Below are 20670 nucleotides of genomic sequence, written 5' to 3' on the forward strand. Positions count from 1 at the left end.
GTGTGTGTGTGTGTGTGTGTGTGTGTGTGTGTGTGTGGTGGAATAACAGAGACACACACACACACACACAGCGCATGTGATTTAAAATAACCACCGCCTTAACCACCGCCTTCAGAAGGGAGATTATTAACCATCTTTCATGCACGGAAGCTGCTGAGGAGAAGCGATGAAACCAAGAATCACCACCGCAATTACAATTAAACCTGTCCGAGCAATTAGATACCGGTTGAGGAACGTACAATGAACATGAAATAAATAGAGAGAAGTAGAGTTCTCATAGACTTCTATACAACCAGAGGAGTCGCCACCCCGGATGGACATTAGAGAGAATGCAGGTTTAACACAGAACCGGAGGTTGCCGCCTGGATTAAAATCTGAGATCCTAGAGATTTTTCAACAGGAAGCACGAATCATAACAGCGGCTCTCGTACATGGAGACGAAGACCGGCCCGGTCATCCTCCACGGCAAAAAAAAAAACCCACGGTGCCGTTCATCTGCAGGGACAAAGAGCCGGCTGTAAACGTTTCCCATCAAACACCCAATGAAGGCGGCAGCTGAACGACTTCATGGAGTTATGACTGTATGTAACAGCTCCAAGGACACACCTTTTTTTACCATTGATTAAAACATATTGGACTAACGGCGGCCCTACTTTCTCGTGCTCCAGACAAAGCATCCCGACTACAATGCAACCTATTATTTAAGCCTGCAGAGGAGCATCAGGGCTTCAGAGCGTCCATACGTGTGTGTGTGTGTGTGTGTGTGTGTGTGTGTGTGTGTGTGTGTGTGAGACAACATGAAGAAGAAGGAAAAGAGATGAGGACTGAGATACGCATGAGAGGAGGACGGCTGATTACGAAGGACAAAGATCGGGCTGCAGAGGAAGAGAGAGAGAAAAAACGAGCAACAAGCATCCATTTGCTCTGACAGCTTATCCTGTTCAGGTTCAATTGGGGCTGCAGCCTTTCCCAGCATGCACTGGGGCGAGAGGCGGGGTAAACCCGGGTCCGTTTCACCTTTTCTACCACAGCGTGTGAGCAAGAGCGAGAGACATTTAGAGACGAGAGGAAATACGACGCGACGACACGGGGACGAATGTGAGAGACAGACGGGAAGGAGACGGACAGTTTCATCCTAATCGTCCTTCACATGTGCATCCATTTTATAATTCTATCGTGACGCGGAGGAGCCAACAGAGACCCAAATAAACAGCTTCTGAGTTACACAACATCGCCCTGGAAACAACTCATAAATATTCAAATCCCAACCCCGGCTGTGTCTGACTTTAATTGATAGAAAACATATTTTGCAACACCAAGCCGGCAATTACTGCAGAGCCACTGGATGCATGCATCCGTAAGAATGTCTTTTTCAAATGTGCTGTATTTCCTTCGTGGGGATTTCATGTTCACTGTGTATTACACGTGTGTACGTGTGTGTGTGTGTGTGTGTGTGTGTGTGTGTGTGTGTGTGTGTGTGTGGTAATTCCCAGCTTTCGTGTGAACGTGTGAATACGTCTTGTGTCTTCTACTTCGAGGACTGTGAGGAGATTTACGTATAAGTGTGACTGCAATCTTTCAATTTGCGTATGTACGCGTGTGTGTGTGTGTGTGTGTGTGTGTGTGTGTGTGTGTGTGTGTGTGTGTGTGTGTGTGGACCCAGTGGGTGTCACGCCTCCTCTGTATGCGATCCTCTGCGCCTCCTTGAGCGAGTGTGCCCGAAGCAACATGCATTTAAATGTGATATTTAGATGGCGCCGATGTAAGACGACTCTCTAATGTGTGTGTGTGTGTGTGTGTGTGTGTGTGTGTGTGTGTGTGTGTGTGTGTGTGTGTGTGTGTGTGTGTGTGTGTGTGTGATGCGAGGGAGCATGACAAAAGGAAATGAGGAGGCTAAGGCGACACCATCATCCCTAATGGCTGCTGACTGTGCACCACGTATGAAATATAGACAAACACCGTCACACTGTTTTTAAGAGCTCTCCTCCTCCTCCTCCTCCTCCTCCTCCTCCTCCTCCTCCTCCTCCTCCTCCTCCTCCTCCGGTCTCACGTCACTCATCTCCTCGGAGCCATTATGGTACTCACTCTAGCATCACCGAGGTTTCCCTTCGAGTCTCATATAATGTCAAAACACGCAATTAAGGGCGCATCAACAGCCGCCTGACTCCATTACCTCCACAGAGACGAGCGGCCGGGTGACCACGCCTCCACGCCTCCACGTCTCCACGCCTCCACCTCACTGGCATCCTCACAAACCCCCCCAAAAACAACATCTTGACAGAAGCGAGGACAGGCTCCCTAGTTAGTTGTTTCAGCCATGTCAGGCCTCCAGCAGTCACTCCCTTTTATTTATGTATGATTAAATCAGCCTCACTGCCCGACACTGGAATGTATTCTTCTTCTTCTTCTTCGGTGGTGTCGTGAAATCTGCTGCTCAGCATAAGGCCGGCCCTTTCCATGGCAACCGGAGAGCAGTAGCAGCAGCAGTTGTCTGTCTGTCTGGTGGAGCGTCTAAAGAGAAGGAATTCTATTTTTTTTTTTTGAAGCCGTGGAAACAAGGAGAGAGCAGCACGGGCTGGATGCCATGTAACCATGGCAACAAACAGACACAGAGTGAGAGAGGGAGCGAGAGAGAGAGGGCGAGAGAGAAAGAGAGAGAGAGCGAGAGAGACAGAAAGAGAAAGAGAGACAGAAAGAGAGAGAGAGAGAAAGCGAGAGAGACAGAATGAGAGAGAGAGACAGAGAGAGAGACAGAAAGAGCGAGCGAGAGAGAGAGACAGAAAGAGCGAGCGAGAGAGAGAGACAGAAAGAGCGAGCGAGAGAGAGAGACAGAAAGAGCGAGCGAGAGAGACAGGAGGAGCGAAAGAGACAAAGAAAGAGCGAGAGAGACAGAAAGAGAGCGAGAGAGACAGAGAGAAAGAGAGCGAGAGAGACAGAGAGAGGACTTGAGAGAGAGAGACAGAGAGAGAGAGACAGAGAGAGGACTTGAGAGAGAGACAGAGAGAGAGAGACAGAGAGAGGACTTGAGAGAGAGACAGAGAGAGAGAGAGAGAGAGAGGACTAGAGAGAGAGAGAGAGAGACAGACAGAGACAGACAGACAGACAGACAGACAGACAGACAGAGAGAGAGACATGCTGGGTTATTAGTAGGCCTGTGCAGAATGTCATTCTTTGTGTAACCAAAGCGAGATGTTTTTTTTGAGAGCAGATTCAAACATCTGTCGTCATATTTCATGACGTCACCAAACCTTCGATCAAAGTCCTCAGTTGAAATGATTCACCGGATTAAATGAGTGACCCTGAGTCAGAGTCTATCTATTCAATCAACCAGATTGTGAGTAGGAACCATCTTCCTACCTTTGCTATAAAACAAAATGCAAAACCAAACTTGTGAGGGACATCGGTCTATCTGCTGCGTGTAGACGATGCCTCGACTACAGTCCACCATGTCGTTAGGGGCGACTGTCTCTTCAGCAGCAGCATCGTGTCCCTGTCGCGTGATACATGTATACGAGACTTGCCGTCTCATTTCAGGAGACGCAGGCCTCTGTGCTCCATGGATTCTGCCGACTGACGGCACATTCGGTCATTCTGTGGCTACGATTCCCTCTTTATTCACGACGCACCAAACATAATCGCAATATGTCACACAGAGCTCGGTTACACACGTCAAAGACGGTTTGTACCGACTTAAACAGCTGATAACGTCAATAATTACATGGCCTTTAATAGTCTTTTGTGTCAAATGAAATGAGCTCATCGCATACATTTCACACATTAAACTCCCACATTGTCCCGTTTCAACGTGAAGCAGCAGCAGTGAAGCACGTGGATCGTGTTCCTGGAGGATCACAAAAGGCCTCCGAGGAACAATTCAAGTGTTTGTCACACGATCCCCTCGACAAACCAATGAAAAACCAAATCAACAACTGAATACTGAGAGCTCATCAGAGGGGCTCTTCTTCTTCTGTCATGTGTGTGTCATATGCACAAAGAGGTAGAACGTCTGCACGCACACGCACACACACACACACACACACACACACACACACACACCAACATCATCAGAGAGAGAGGAGGAGAATAAATGAATTGAGTGGTGGGAGGGAGGTTTTTTTTAAAATGCTGAGAGGTGCTCCGAGGGGCTAATCGGAGGCCACTTCTCTGCTGATGAGATGTTAGGAGGACGCAAAATGGTGCAGAGACGTCACAGGAAGGGTTGTGTAGCTGTGTGGCCTGTGAGCATTAGGAAAAGGGTTTGGTTTAGACCTCAGAACACCACAATAGCCTCTCTTCATACCGAACGTCAGAAACCAGCCGAAAGGGATCGTGCTCCAACTTCCTGCCGTCAACATGAAAGTCTCCCTTCTTATATTAACTGAACCACACGATGCACATAGGCAGCGTTAGGGTTCTATCCATACTAGTACTCTTATCGGTTCTTTATGATTATTCTGTGAGGAAAAAAAAAAAAGAATTTTTTTTTGCAAACAAATAGTATTCTTGAGCAGCAATACTAGAAGTTCCAAAATCTTTAAAATACGTTCAACACTCCGGGTTTTACTCATTTAAAAGCGGTTCCGTTTGGAACCGGGTTTCGGGGGGGGTCATCACTAAACAACGCATATGGAGAGAATAAACTCACCTTAAAAATAACATTTAAACAACACTTAGCTATATAATAGTGGTTTGGAGCTCTTTCAAAGCTCTGAAACTTAAAAAGGTTAGATGCGAGTGAACAGATGATAACTTTCCTCTTCATAGAATAACTCTGTTTCCAGAGTGTCAGCTGAAACATCCCCAGCAAAAAAACAACAACGTGTCCAGACTGACTCCGATCGGCTCGTTTAATAAAGCGGCGGCGCAAACAAGGGCGCGCTGTACGAAGCGATCAGCTGAGGGAACGGTCCTCAAGAAACGCCGACCCGTCGGTGGAAGCAGCACACGAGGCAATAGGACCACCGGAGTGCTACGTTTGACCAATCTAAGAAGCATTTTTCTTAACTTACACAGGACCAAAGAAGATAAGATGCCGCTCTGTTATTACAGAAGAGTCTGCAGTTCAGACGCAGAACAGACGATAACTGCAAAAAGCCTATACATCACCGTTCTGCACACAGTCTTAATGCAGCATAAATGCATGCAGGCAGCAGCAGCAGTAGAACCACTGCCACCGACCGTAAACACCCCGAGGAGCTGTTAGCATGTCGCGTCCAGAAACGTGCCGCTTTCATTACTGTCACGCAGCCGCTGTGATGACGAATGACGGCGAAATTTGGCAGCGAGCCTCGTTGACTAAGCTGAACGAATATAAATGGATTCCCAGCACCGTGGATCCCTCACTTTTGTTTGTGACAACCTGGCTGACCTTTCGACGCAGATGTTCGTTAAAGTCCTTTTTGACAGTAAAGCTCCGGAGTAACTTCTCCTCCACCCTGCTATTAAAAAAAAAGGAAGAAAAAGAAAAGATGTCTGCCAGCTGCGATTGGTCGCTCCTCCTCACATGACTGCGGAGTTCCAAAAGTTGACCTACTTTTCATCTCGGGTTTCAGCCGTCGCGCCCTGAAGAGGCGCTTTGGGGGAAACGCTCGCATCTACGCTGACGACAATGGACTATATAAAAAAAACAACATGTGAACGGGGCGTCTAACCGACAACCTCGTCTTCCTCTCGCCCAGCTAGCGCGGCAACAGTCCCTCTGAGCTTCTGTCTGCCCGTGAACAGCGTGAGCACCATGGATAGAGAGAGGAGGCCCATGCTGGAGGATGTTAAGGCGGCGGGATTTCTGTTTCTTGTGAGCTTTAGCTCCCGGGTTTTCCCTTCAACATGAACCATCAGACAGCTTCCATGTCCTGCTTCTTCTTCTTCTTCTTCTTTTTTTTTTCCCTCCATGACCCACTTGGCTCAGATGGAAGCTGGGTATGTGTAACAGCTCACAAGCTTAGCTGTGGGTGTGTGTTAGCATCCTCTCTCTCTCTCTCTCTCTCTCTCTCTCTCTCTCTCTCTCTCTCTCTCTCTCTCTCTCTCTCTCTCTCTCTCTCTCTCTCTCTCTCTCTCTCTCTCTCTCCACCTCCTCCCGCTAGCTACAACCTTCTCTTTATCCAAATTATCGGTCCAAAAACTCCTCCTCCCCACTCGTCAAGTGTTGTGTGTGTCACTTATTTAATTACTGTCAAGGCAGCTTGCATTAAACCCAATAACAAGCAGAAAACATGTATTCTACAGTAGATAAAACTCTCTGTGAAGCGCTCCCTCACATGTACAGACGTACATATCTCATCCGTGCTTCTCGCCGTACGTTCCTGGTGCACACCTGAGCCCCTCGCTCCTGACCTACATCACGGCCGGCTGACTAACGCCTCCACGCTAACCGCTCGAGTCCATCTCCCACAGCTAAAAACAAAACGAGCAGCTGGTTGCTTCTGCCCTGGCCAGAAGAGTCTGATGATTGAGAGGTTCAATCACCCCAAAAAAGCCGTTAAGAGAGAAACATCCAGACGAGATTGCTCCCATTTTACAACCGCGACCAAAAAAAACAAAAAAAAACAAGGAGCAGGAGCAATTTGATCAGCCGTGAAAGTCACAAGAGATTTCGGTTTTCTGACTACGATCCTGGAAAAGCGTGATCTCTGTCCTGCAGCTGATCATTCGTGATCCACATCAGCAGATACAGATCATTGTTGTTTTGTTTACAGCAGCTGCTCTACAAGGATCCAGACGTTTCTTTTCACCAACGTCCCAAAAGTCATTTTCTAAATGTTATGCTTTTATTTCGTTATAGTCATCCATGGTGGTTATTTGCATGAAAACACAAATTTCAAATAATTAGGAAATGAAAGTCTTGTCATTAGCAAATTTAATGATGAATTTTAAGCTTGTGTTAAGAGGTTAAACATTAAATATGCATGTGAAAACATCTCCTTCAAACTACTGGATCTGTTAAAGTTTCTCACCAAAACCACATTTTAAAGATTGCAATTTAATAGAACCATAATGGAACTGAACAGAACCTCGGTGCTTCAGCCGTTAGCGATGCTGCTAACGTTGCTAGCTCTCCTCCTCTCCATTTATTTGACAACGTAAAACAACATCAGGGATCAACGGATCGACAAGCATAAACGCAGACGTCTTTCACCGAACGATCGTCAAACCTCATTTCACGCTACGATGGTCAAACGGTGTAATTGATCCTCGGCAGTGATCTGGGATCAACGACGCAGGATCGGGCCAAACACTCGATCTTCATCGCTCTCTCAAAAAAAAAAAAAAAAAAAAAGATGGCTGTGAGAGGAAGAACCCTCATACGATAACAGAGATCCTATTTCCCAGCCCCCGGGCCAACCATAAATCTACCAGCCAGTACACAGCACATTTATTATCAGGCCCGTATGGTTGCTGGTTATGGATGAGTGTGTGTGCGTGTGTGTGTGCGTGTGTGTGTGTGTGTGTGTGTGTGTGTGTGTGTGTGTGTGTGTGTGGGGGGGGGGGGGGGGGGGGGGGGGGGTGCCCTGGGAATTCAGGGAGAGAAGGTTCATTTGATATTCAAGCCTGGGAAACCTGAAGGAGCCAATTCTTAACTTGCCGTTGAGCGATCTCACTTTGATCCCATTGCTTTGACTGACAGGCGGCCATTGTTGGAGCTCCAGTGTTTTGGCAGAGACGGAGCTTTGTAGTTAACCACGGTCACATCGTCCCCCAAGGACCCGAGGAGCCTCTCTTCACCTCTCCACCATTCCCTCTTCACTTCCTGGATTTTTGTCTCTTCTCTTTTTCTTTTTTTTCCTTCTTTTTTTTTTTCTTTTTTTAGGAGGGGGTCAATTCTTGTCCCTCTTTCACTAAAAAAAAACGGCCCCTGTGGCCCTCGTGACCATTCAGACAAGTACTTCAGGCACTTCAGGGAGAGGCACACACTCTCACTGGGCACTGGTGGTGTGTTTGACTCTCTCTCTCTCTCTCTCTCTCTCTCTCTAACCAAGACAAAGCTACAACCAAAAGACGACAGGCTGATGCTCTGCTTGTTACTCTGGGTTTTTACCGATTTAAAACCGGGGTTTTCAGAGGAACCTGAAACCAGAAGTGGTGCACACACACACACACACACACACACACACACACACACACACACACACACACACACACACACACACACACACACACACACACACACACTCACACTCTCAAGAGCTGCAGTGATTATCCTCTTTTAGAGATGGAGGTTCCGATCACTAATCTGCATTTTGTTCCTTCATATTTGTCCGTACTTAACCACCGAGGTGCCACCCCAATGCAGTTCCCTTCCTCTACACTAGTGTGCGCCTCATTATCAAAGTGATTCCACCAGGAGCAGTGATTCATTACGTCGTGCTCCCGTCCGTCCCTGTTACGCTTTGCGGAATCTGCAATTACTTTCTGAAATTCTCTCTCTCTCTCTCTCTCTCTCTCTCTCTCTCTCTCTCTCTCTCAAAAGATCGAACGATACCGCAAACGGACGTCTTCTTCTCAAGCCCATTTTTATTTCAGAGGAGGGGAAATAAAAAGAGCAGAGTATACCAGCTCAGACATGCCAACAGTCGTGGTGGTCAAAGCTCATTTCTTGATTAGCATCTCATTAGGTCCAGACATTAGGCTAAAATCAGTCACATGCGGGTCACAAGCTCCTGGTTACAATCCTCACTTTAACACTCTTGCATTCATTTGGAAGACATTTGTTGATGGGCTTTAACCCTTGAAAACCTGTTGTGCAAAATGTCCCAAATGCATGTGTCTTTTTTTGGGGGGGGGAGAGACGGGGGGGGGGGGGGGGGATAAACCACAGCTCGCTCGTCATTCAACGTTAAATAAATACCAAGTAGAGAATGAAGACTCAAAGGTCTGCCCGTGTTTTACTGCCTCCAAAATGTGAGAGTATCTTGTTCGTCCGTTCGTGACGTATTATTAAGTCTCTATTATATTTTAGAACAAGTAAAATGTGCTGTTAACCTTCTTGAGACTAGGTTTTACACACATACATATGCATCTTGATTTTGATGTACTCATATCAGTTCATTAAAGAAAATCAGGGTATCAGGGGTTTGTCAATGAACAGCTCATACATAATAATAATAATAATAATAATAACAATAACTATAGCTTTGTAGTTGTTAAATGGGATTATATCTGTGTTTGTGTCGGTGCATTTCAGAGAGGAGAGTGATCCAGTCATCATGGGTCAGAATTAAGCCAGAACAGTATTAACACAACAACGTTAATGCTCCATATTAGAGCAGCCTGAGTTGAATATCATCCCAAAAAACACAACAACATTAATACCATCTGTTACTGCGGTTTGATAAATCTAAATGTGTGTCGAGGACCTCCGAATGATGGCTGGTTGTTTGCCAAAGTGACAAATTCTACTGCAGCCCAAAACACATTGTTTTTTTACACTGTTACTCACATGTACTCTCCCGCTTCTCATGCTTTTATTTTGTTTTTCAAACACCGTGAAGACACCTCCACAGCCACAGCAGTAACAGTGTCAGAAGATGATCATTACACTGTATCGTTAAAATACTGAAGTCAGTCGCAGCTTTCCTCTTTAAACCATCAAGCTCATTTCAAGCAAACCTTTTTGAATTGTCGCAAAAATAGAAATGCAAATTAGGAGCGTTTCTCCATCAGCTGGTCAACGGATCTTTCCAAATGAGATACTTCAAAATGGGCATAAACATGGAAAAACACACACACACACACACACACACACACACACACACAGAGAGAGAGAGAGAGAAGAGAGCAGATCCGATCAAAATGAATTAAAATAAAATAAGCAGCAGTGTTAATGAGGAGATTATGCTCGATGGAGTCCACTCCTCATTCTGCCAACTGTACGAGATGAAATCTCCCGACAACAGACAAATTAATTAGGACGAGTCTCACTGAAAATACTACGAACACACGGATCTGAGAGACTCGTTTTTATTGACATCTCATTCTGCGTGTGGTGATATCTATTCTGAAGCCAGCAGTAAGTAGGCCTGTAGTAGTAGAGAGAAGGTCGTGATGCGTTTCTTCTTTTTGTGCGCTTTAAGAGCTTTAAGTTATAAACTCAGCATATCTGAAGTCACTACAATGAAACACTACTTGTGTAAATTCACATTTTTTGACTCTTAACAAGTGAAGAATTTGTGGGCAGAGTTTTGAGTTATTGGAAATCAACACGCTGGCCGCACGCCAGAAACTACAACAGTGAACACTACTGGAGTAACACCATCAGAACTACACAAAGGTCAAAGGCAGAAGTATGAGACTTTTTTTCAAAGCAATGGCGGTGATGGGAGTAAGTTCTGACTGCGATATCATCATCTACCTCAAGTTTGACACTTTCAGCCTCATAAGCCTGGCTTTAGACCAAGAACTAGACTAAAACCAGCTCGGAGGTGATGGACGTGTGAACAGCATGGACTGTGTGTAAGAAGCGGGCGTAGTCATCGTGACGTCACTCAATGGTTTGTGGACCGATGTTTTGAAGCCTCGATTTCGGCGTGAACAGGAAGTGACCATATTTGGACTGAGGAGGAGTGACGTAGAGACGTCGTATACGGATCTGGTAAGAGACCTGTCAATCAGCGTGTAGCCCCGCCCCCTAAATCATCCCCTGCTTTATGGTGTGTTTGACTCTAAATGTTCCATAATGTACTAAATGAACATCATGCTGTATTGAAGAAGACTGTAAACTAGAGATTGAGACCATAAACTCATGTTTACAATGTTTACTGAGGGAATAAATCAAGAGAGAAGTAGAGTCATTTTAGACTAGACTTCTATACAACCAGAGGAGTCGCCCCCTGATGGACAGTACAGAGGTTGCCATCTGGTGAAAAGGACACGCCTCTATTTTCACCCAATTTATGTTAAAAACGCCACTTTTTTACGCCATTCAAAACCAGTCAAAACCAGTCAAAACCGCCATTTCTAATGTACTTTTTTCCATACGGTGATGAGCGCCTCCTTCTGTTTTGCATAGCCAATGAGCCAAAGCTGTGCTCGAGCCCAGCTGTGCTCTAAAAGCAATTCCTAAATTGTTTAAATCCCTTCCAGTCTTTTGTCTTACTTGCTAAGCTGTGGTTTAAAATCAGGCAACACACAACTTCTCATCTGACAAATCCAACCAACACGCAGTTTAGTGGAACCGGTTAGGCCGCTCTTGTACTTACTCACAGCGCTGAAATGCATCAACATGAGGTAAGTAGATCTATCATGCCGTAACATATAACAAGATCCAAACATATCAGATTAATCCAACAAAGAGGTTCAAAGTGGTAGACTTTATTCAGAAACACGGCAGCGTGTCCCTTTTGACGTGGCTTTACTCTTGACCGATTGGAAATAGAGGCGTCAGATGTCCCTTCTGGCTTTCCATAGTCCTCTATGCATCCTCAAACCGGTGTTTCATGAGTCCTCAGCACCGGGTCCAGCGCCTTGGTATTCTTTCCAGGTTGAGCTAGCTTGAGAGTGTGTGTGTGTGTGTGTGTGTGTGTGTGTGTGTGTGTGTGTGTGTGTGTGTGTGTGTGTGTGTGTGTGTACTTGTGTGTGTGATGCACGTACAAACTGGTGCTCCTTTATTTGCACATTAGAGAAACACACACACACACACACACACACACACACACACACACACACACACACACACACACACACACACACACACACACACACACACACACACACACACACACACACACACACACACACAGCCCAACCTAGATTTACTTTGCAGCTGACAGGCGAACGAAGCGTGAAGACACAGAAATGATATCTAAGATCACACTAAATATGATAAATAAGCGCGCTTTGATGTCGGCCCGGGCTTTTTAATACGATCTGTGGGGCTTTGATGCTGATTTATGGTCCATATCGGAGCGCAAAAAGCAAAAAAGGTATATATGACCCCCGCAACGCTAACAATAGCTGGCAGGGCAATAAGCGGCGAGACCGGGTTTACTCGCGGTCACGACGATAAACTTCATTACGGCGGCGGTTGTGAAAAGGGTCGTGCGCCTACATTTTTCCCTTCACCTTTTTTAAACACGACTCACTTCTCATCACGGTCAAAAACAAAACAATTGAACGCACACTCAAAACAGCAGAAACCTGAGGCCACGACACAGCCGGTGTGGTGCCGTCCTCTACCGCTCAACGTGCCGCTAACCAGGATATGCGCGTTAATGTGACGGCCGCGAGTGTCATCGGCAGTGGTTCCGCTCGTCATGCTCTCAATAAGGCTCGCTGACAGCGATGTCAAATTGTCAAAAAAAAAAAAAAAAAAAGGTGCCGTCAGCTTTTATTTAAATGAAATAAAAGAAGCTCTTTTATCTTCTTCTTTTCCCCGGTATGAAATGTCACACCGCTCAAAGCCAGCTCCTTTAAATTGCTCATCTAATAGCGTGAGGCCCGGCCTTCCACACAGTCACACTCTCTCTCTCTCTCTCTCTCTCTCTCTCTCTCTCTCTTTTTTGCCAGTAGCTAAGAGTTGGGTGTCATATGATGGGAGGGGGTGAAGACACATGGGTAAAGACAGAGTGACACCTTTCTTAAGGTTTTTAGCCAGCCCTGAAAGCTTCAGGGCAAATGGGGGAAAAAAATTTAAATTTTCGCCAAATTTTCGTCAAATTGTTGTCGCATTTTTGTAAATTTTTTGTAAATTTTTTGTAAAATTTTAGTAAACTTTCCAGACGAGAGAGCCTCCATTCTTGTGCTTGTGACAGAAAACACACGCACGCTATTATTCACGGTTTCCTCAGGATTACGCCGCAGCACAGACTAAAGAGTCGCTGAAAAGCACAAACCAAAACTGCCAAATTGTGATTAATTTTTGTTTTGGTGGCAGATGGCGAGCCCGTCGAAACCCAGCGAGCGCTCCGGAGAGGATCCCAGCGTGAACGCTCATGTTGTGATTTAAAAACCTGGATGGAATAACAATGCAGACGTCTTCATTTGATCCGAAAGGACGAGGAGCGGCAGAGGCGTCAGACGACGCTTTATTTAGGGTTTAATAATGTGCAACGGTGTTAAAACAGAGAAGAGCAGAACACCGTCATATCTGGAGGAGCTGGTGAATGTTATCAATCAAATATGTAAATAGTTGTTGATTCGTTTTCTGTCAAGCACTGGATTAATGGGCTAATCGTCTCAGCTGCAGGTAAATAAGATAAGCGTTCCTTATTTTGCGACTACTCCCACCGCCTTCGGCTATTCTGCTGCTGAAATGTCACCGCCTCCCAGGTGGAGAGCAGCTCCCGGCTACTCCTTTATTGTTCAGAAACACCATCATTAACGGAGCCTCGGTTATGTTGAGCTCGATGGAGCATCACACTCCATTGATTCCTGGCACTCCGGACCGCCATCCAGAGAGGTGTTTCAGTTCAGTTCACCGTGTAAATGGATCCACTACAGGATCCTGGCTCCACTATAAGATCCTGGCTCCACTACAGGACCCTGGCTCCACTATAAGATCCTGGCTCCACTATAGGACCCTGGCTCCACTATAAGATCCTGGCTCCACTACAGGACCCTGGCTCCACTATAAGATCCTGGCTCCACTATAAGATCCTGGCTCCACTATAAGATCCTGGCTCCACTATAAGATCCTGGCTCCACTATAGGACCCTAGATCCACTATAGGACCCTGGCTCCACTATAAGATCCTGGCTCCACTATAGGACCCTGGCTCACTACAGGATCCTGGCTCCACTATAAGATCCTGGCTCCACTATAAGATCCTGGCTCCACTATAGGACCCTGGCTCCACTACAGGATCCTGGCTCCACTATAAGATCCTGGCTCCACTACAGAACCCTGGCTCCACTACACGATCCTAGCTCCACTATAGGACCCTGGCTCCACTACAGGATCCTGGTTCCACTATAAGATCCTGGCTCCACTACAGGATCCTGGCTCCACTATAAGATCCTGGCTCCACTATAGGACCCTGGCTCCACTACAGGACCCTGGCTCCACTATACGATCCTAGCTCCACTATAGGACCCTGGCTCCACTATACGATCCTAGCTCCACTATAGGACCCTGGCTCCACTACAGGATCCTGGCTCCACTACAGGATCCTGGCTCCACTACAGGATCCTGGCTCCACTACAAGATCCTGGCTCCACTACAGGATCCTGGCTCCACTACAGGATCCTGGCTCCACTATAAGATCCTGGCTCCACTATAAGATCCTGGCTCCACTATAAGATCCTGGCTCCACTACAAGATCCTGGCTCCACTACAGGATCCTGGCTCCTCTATAGGATCCTGGCTCCTCTATAGGATCCTGGCTCCACATCCTTCTAATAATCAGAAGCAGCCATGGCAGAAGTCCCTCTACACACATTCATTATATATAAACACACAGTGTGAAACGCAAAGCATTTGCTTGATGGCTGCACCAATCTAATCACACAAATTGTCACGTTTCAGCAACTTTAACAGGTTCTTACATGTTCCATCACATAAAAAGAGACTACATGGAATTGTTTTGTGACAAATGCATCAATATGCATCAAGTAACAGGCCTGTAATAGCTCCTCTAAGTGTATCTTTCTATCTAATCTGCAACTTTAATTGGTTGCTAATACTACATTGCTTTCATAATCTTGCCAGTTAAGGTCCAACAAAGGACGCTCCTCATGTTCACATCTGAGACGGCATCATTCCAGGGTTGCTGTATTTCAATCCGGTGATTCTCACATCAATCTTTCTAGTGCACTTCCTCACTTTTGCTCCTTGTTGTTATCAAGCCACGCAGATTAGCTCCAGCTCGGTTTGATGAGGTTTTCTGAGATCTTCCGGAGGCTTCCGTCGCCGTCTCCAAAAAGAAGGAGAATCAGACAACGAGTGGGCGAGCCATCGGTAGCAAGAGTCTGTGCACAGAAGATCCCTCTCTGGCACCGATCCCTCGCCAAACTCCTCCCCATACCTCCTGCTGTGCACAAATAAGCACTTGGCAGTTATAATAAAAGTGGAAAATTGGTCCCAATGACAGTTGGCGTGAAAGTCTGAGGAATATCCCCGTAGAAATGGAGTTTATACCAAATGTGCAAATCAAATATCATCAAATTTTGGTTTTATTGGATTGGCAATCTCAGCGAGGAAGATCTCAAAACCTCCCAAAATAAACTTTTAGAGCTACTGGGGAAATGAGAGTTGAAAGAGATGATACGTTAGGTCATAAAGAGGACAGGAGCCGTTTGTATTGTCCCAAATATAGAATGTTTTTACTAGAAATGAGGTTTGAAATATTGGGGGTAATTTGATATTCGAGAACTAGACATATATGTGTTCTAAACAGCAGAGTTTAAGTGTCAGCTCGTGCACTTTGAGACAACCGGCCGTTACGTAACTTCCTCATCTTCAGCACAGATACGGACCGGACGACGTCAGACGTCCAGCAGCCATGAAAACACACAGAAGTGTTTGAAAACTCTTAGAAGTCAGAGAAAATGTTTTCCTTGGTTGTAAACCGGACCGATTCAAGAAGTCTTATAATCTGATATGCACCATAAAAAGATGGTTAACTACAGCATGAAGACGCAGTGCAGGACTGTGCAAACAGCACAGGCCAGATGTGTGCAGTGCCCTTCAACAATAATCTGAAGACATTCTTAATTAATGCCAATATCTTGAGAATGAGCTAAAACAGATGGATTAGCTCACGGCACACAGAATAATAACCTGCGCTCCCTCAAAGGCCGTTAACAGGGTGAACGTGTAAACGGAGACCTGCTTCTGCCGGGGGTTTCTGTAGCCAAACAAAGTAAGAAAAAAAAAGGTGAATTTGTTACGAGCCTGTCTGAGCTCCAGAGGGCCTCTTTAAAATGCTAGCGTGCCTCAAGTTTGAACCCCGGCCCTCTGGAGCACACAATGAGGACTTCAGGAACAGCTGAGGCAGCCAGACCAACAAGCACACGGAAGACATTTCCCATAAATAAAAAGAAACAACTAAAAACGGGAACGCACAGGGAGCCTTTTAGGATCACATTTGCATAAAACTAATTTCAAGAGATCTCTAAAGGTTTTATTGTCCCTCCTCAAACCTTTGGATTGTCATGAACCCAGAGACGTGTTGGCTTCTTCTTCTACTATCTCACTTTAACAAGACATTTTATACCACAAGTTATAACTCTCAAAACAGACGTGTACCGAGGTAGTTTATAGAGCCGCATTAATTCACTTCTATTAAATTGAATTTCACGTCATAAATTGCAAGACGGTTAGCTTTGGCTGTAACCTGCAATTAAAAATGCATAAAGTAGATCACAAAGCTTAAAAAAGGGGCTATAAAACGAATTAGATCCCGTCTATTTACTGGAAGAAATACATTTAGATATCTGTCGCCGCCAACCCACTGGTTCACCTCATCACGTCAACAAATATGGACGCTTAAGAGGAGAACAACGGCAGCTCACCTAAAGCTTCTCTGTGCGATATTCAGAGCATTAATACAGCAGCAAAATACTTCTACATCCCTACTACATCCTCTCTGTGAGTGATGTCATCCAAGCTTCTTTGTGCTTTATTGACACAGCAGGGCGGGCTAGCGTGCCTTTTAGTGCACGTGAGCGTGCCTTTTAGTGCACGTGAGCGTGCCTTTAACTGCACGTGAACGTCTTTACTGCACTTGATCGTGCCTTTTAGTGCACGTGAGCGTGCCTTTTAGTGCACGTGAGCGTGCCTTTAACTGCACGTGAACGTCTTTACTGCACTTGATCGTGCCTTTTAGTGCACGTGAGCGTGCCTTTTACTGCACGTGAGCGTGCCTTTTAGTGCACGTGAGCGTGCCCCACTGATTAGCTGGTTGCGTAAGCGTAGCACCCGTCCACCTGTTCCCCTCAGGTCAACACTGTCAGCTCCGTCAGCTCCGTCAGCTCCGTCAGCTCCGTCAGCACTGTCAGCTCCGTCAGCTCCGTCAGCTCCGTCAGCTCCGTCAGCTCTGTTAGCTGCTTGCAGGCGGCTCAGCAGACGGCATGTTGAGAGCCGTGTGAAGGCAACAGATGTGCTCTGAATATTGAATCCGGCACCTTATAAAGTGTGCAAAGGATCTGTCTGGGCTTCACTGACTACAGACCGGTATCATACAAAAACATTTGCGTGGCCATTAATGCAACATTCTGCTCCTAACGCTCCTGTAGTATTCCATCACCGCTATAAACTGCCACCTCTGGACAAGCGTGAACATCTAGAACCGTCCCGCCTTCATGTAGAAAGAGAAGCCCTTGCGGTTACTCCTGTGACTCACAGCACCACCTGAGGCCACGTCTGACGCTTCCCCGTCGCTCCGCTGAAATAATTACGTTATTTGAAGCCGGCAGGATCTGGAGCTCTAGAAGGCTTTCAGGGTGGAGAAATGAGAGGCGACCCTCAGCGGTACCCGCTGAGCAACGCTCCGACAAATTGCTTTCAACACTTTTCCCCAGAACTCAGTAAAACTAATGACCTCCTACCAGAGACCTTTCCTATGAAATCATCCTTTCCACCTACGGGTTGGCATCTTGTGTTCCGCTTATAAGTCTCTTTGTCATCACAAAATGACACAAACGTGAAGGCCGTATATGATTCATATACGTATGCCAATCAAATGGCATATGAACACACACTGAGCCCGATAAAACAATCAGAAACACCGCATTTGTATTGAGGCGCTAGATATTAACTTTCAACACTTCTGAAACGAGGATTAAATCAACCAAACACACAAACTGAAGGCTTCTACATAACAAAATAGCCCCCAGTGCTGATCTAACGGCTTACAGTAAGCAATTAAAAACATGTATTGAAACGTAAGTATGATAGAAATTAAACACCTGCACTCGATGGAGACAGAGAGGGTGGAGGCATTCAGAGCTGCGCAAAAGGAAAGACTACGTCAGGAGAAGGAACACCTGTGCCGACGTGTCAGTCGGGACGGAAGCTGAAGAAGTGACGTCAGTAAACACACGCGTGTGTGTTCAAGAGGAGAGAGTGTGATGTAACCAAACATAAACCGGTTCCTCCTCTTAATCCTTAAATATAATCTCCTTGAGATGTGACGGGGCAGCTTGTGTCACATGCCGGATTGATAGAAAAGAAGCCCACTTCGGTCCTTACCTGTGTCTGTGCTCGTCATGTCCTCCCTGTCCGTGTATGACCACCTGTCCGGAGGCGTGCTTCCCCTCCTTGGGGGAGTCAATGTGGGGGATGAGCACGTCCTCCAAGCCCAGGTCGAAGCGCTTGTGCTTGGAGTTGTCCGGCAGGAAGAAGAAGGCCCCGAAGCACAAGGTGATGAAGGCACTGAGGATGAGGAGGAGGATGAACTTCTCCGAGAGCCTCAACGTGGCCCTGTGGTGCGGGAAGGAGGAGGCGCCCGGCGACAGCGTGGGTATCCTGCGGCCCGACAGCGGCAGGAGGGCCGGCGTCGTCATGGTTTCGCCGTTGACTCGAAGTTAGCTTTGGGAGAGGAGGGGTGGGGGGTGGGGGTGAGGGGTGGGGGTAGGGGTGGAGGGGTGGGGGGAGGGGGAGGGGGTTTACAGGTGTGCTACAGGTGTTGTCGTAGCGGCATGCACAAGCTGGTGGACTGTATTATCTCATCCCTGCATCGATACGTCCAGGAAGCAAAAGAGGCCGAGGTCCCTCAGAGAAGGAGTGAGCGGTCGGCAGGAAAACGCTCATGACCATTCTGGAAAACAAAACGCAGACATGACAGGAAAAGAGTTAGCTATATATACATATATATATACATATATACGTACATATATATACACATATATGTTGTCCTTAAGTCCTCCCTTCTCCCCCTTTTGTAAACGCCGGTATCCTCTCACCAAACACTCCGACAGGCTAACAACGCTGAAAATACGATCTCTCACTCTCACTCTCTCTCTCACACACACACACACACTCACAAATCTAGAAACAGGTCACACATCAAAAAGGGAGAGAGAGAGAGAGAGAGAGAGTTGAAATATTAAGAGTCATAAAAACAATCCTCTCGCATGCTTTGGTGAATTTAAATCACATGCCATGTCAAAAATAAATACTTCAGAATCACAAAACAGTTAATCCTTTGTTCATGATAATAAAGAAACATATTCTCCAGAGGCTCAGAGACAACGTCTATGAAACCATCGGCGCCACACTGCTGCACATAGTGTCCTGTTAAATGTTAAAGCTTAGTTTCTCTGTTCTACCTGGTCTTTATATGCTTCTTGTTGATTTGTATATTCCGTACGCACACATGGCCAATACAGCGGATTCTGATTCTGACATCTCTGCAAAAACTTGTCGCCCAGCTTTCTATTCTTACTGTTTAATAACAGTGTGTACAGTGTGCTACAGCTTGTCCATCAGAAAACAGATCGTGATCAATACATAAATAAAAACAAACGACAAAGAACGACAGAGATAAAACAGCAAACAGCACACATCCTCTTCGTGCACTAGAATGACAATTCTCAGTTGTGTGGCAACCTGTTTTTTTTTTGTGCAGGACATGCAAGCTAAATTAAATAATATGCATATAAAAAACCTGCAACACGCGGAACGTTGTCTTGTGCAGGATTGCACCTTCAACTCCAAAAAAAATCCGTATGGCACATAATTCATGCGCAGGCTTCATACTGCATATGCAGAGAGAAGACGCTCTGAGGCTTCTAAGTGCTAATGTGGATGCGTGGAAATGAAGCGAAAAGCCCCTTTAAACGCCAAACATACACGGTCGAGCCACCTAATGACAACGTAAGTTATATATATATATATATATATATATATATATATATATATATATATATATATATATATATATATATATAATTTTTTTTATCTGGTAGTTTTCCATCGGGTCTGTCTGGAGCTACGATGTCCCGACGTCTCCACACAGAATACCAAGTTCATCCTCCGCACAGAGCCACAGTCTGTTGTGAGCTGATGATTTAGCTCGATACGCAGAGATGCTATGTGGCTAACAAGCAGCTAACGTTTGTGGCTAGCAGTAAAACATAAAAAAATAGAAAAATAAAATAAACTGGAAAAAAAGACAATGAGGAGGAAAGAAATGTCGAGTTAAAACATTTTTTTTTTATTTTAGCTAATATGTGGGTGGTAAAGACTTAGGCTTAATTATATGTGTATAAATAAGTGCTAGCTATTTGCTAGGTTGCTAACGCTAGCTAGCTACCGAGCTACCTAGCTAGCTGGTTGGTTATCCACTGACAGACGCGGTCCCTGCATCACACCACCTTTTCTCATTTGCTCGGTGAAATAAGAGCGACACGATCCCAGTCAGGATTCCCGGTGCTCCCTTTTGGAAGAAGTCGCTGTAGCGGGCGTCCTCATGTCCAAAGCCCCCGTCCCGTCGTTAACCTGCTCCGGGTGCTTAAAACCAGTTTTCTCCGTCTCTCTCAGAGACACATAGCGTTACAGCTCCGGCGGCTGACTGCTGACTGCAGACTGCTGCTGCTTGCTGGCTGCTGCTCGGGAGATCCAACATCGACTACTTTCGCCTTGCTCGAGTTAGGGACCGTCTGACAATTTACTGTTTACTAAAAAAATACTGTTTATTATGATTAAAAATAAAGCAACGTTATAAATGTCAACGGATATTTATTAATCATGAGCGATACCCCTGATGACGTCATTGTGTTCAGTTACTATTTTATT

The 20670-nt window shown here is 45.9% G+C and overlaps 1 protein-coding gene across 3 annotated transcripts in view; it reads right to left on the reverse strand.

The window, feature by feature from the left end:
• The window catches only part of man1a2 (mannosidase, alpha, class 1A, member 2), a 100738-nt gene extending 80297 nt beyond the window's left edge, over positions 1 to 20441 (reverse strand). For all 3 annotated transcript variants that reach the window (XR_011102203.1, XR_011102202.1, XM_068704620.1), the window contains exons 1-2: positions 20250 to 20441; positions 18124 to 18691 (exon numbers count right to left, since the gene is read on the reverse strand). Coding sequence is in view for 1 of the 3 variants with exons in the window: in XM_068704620.1 (XP_068560721.1) it covers positions 18124 to 18437 (314 nt within the window). In the remaining 2 variants the exon portion in view is untranslated. The remainder of the gene's footprint in view (positions 1 to 18123; positions 18692 to 20249) is intronic.
• Between the last annotated feature and the right edge of the window lie 229 nt (positions 20442 to 20670).

This window comes from Cebidichthys violaceus, unplaced genomic scaffold (genome assembly GCF_023349555.1).
Source record: "Cebidichthys violaceus isolate CVI_PGR_0920_01 unplaced genomic scaffold, fCebVio1.0.p SCAF_97, whole genome shotgun sequence".
NCBI classification, from domain to species: Eukaryota; Metazoa; Chordata; class Actinopteri; order Perciformes; family Stichaeidae; genus Cebidichthys; species Cebidichthys violaceus.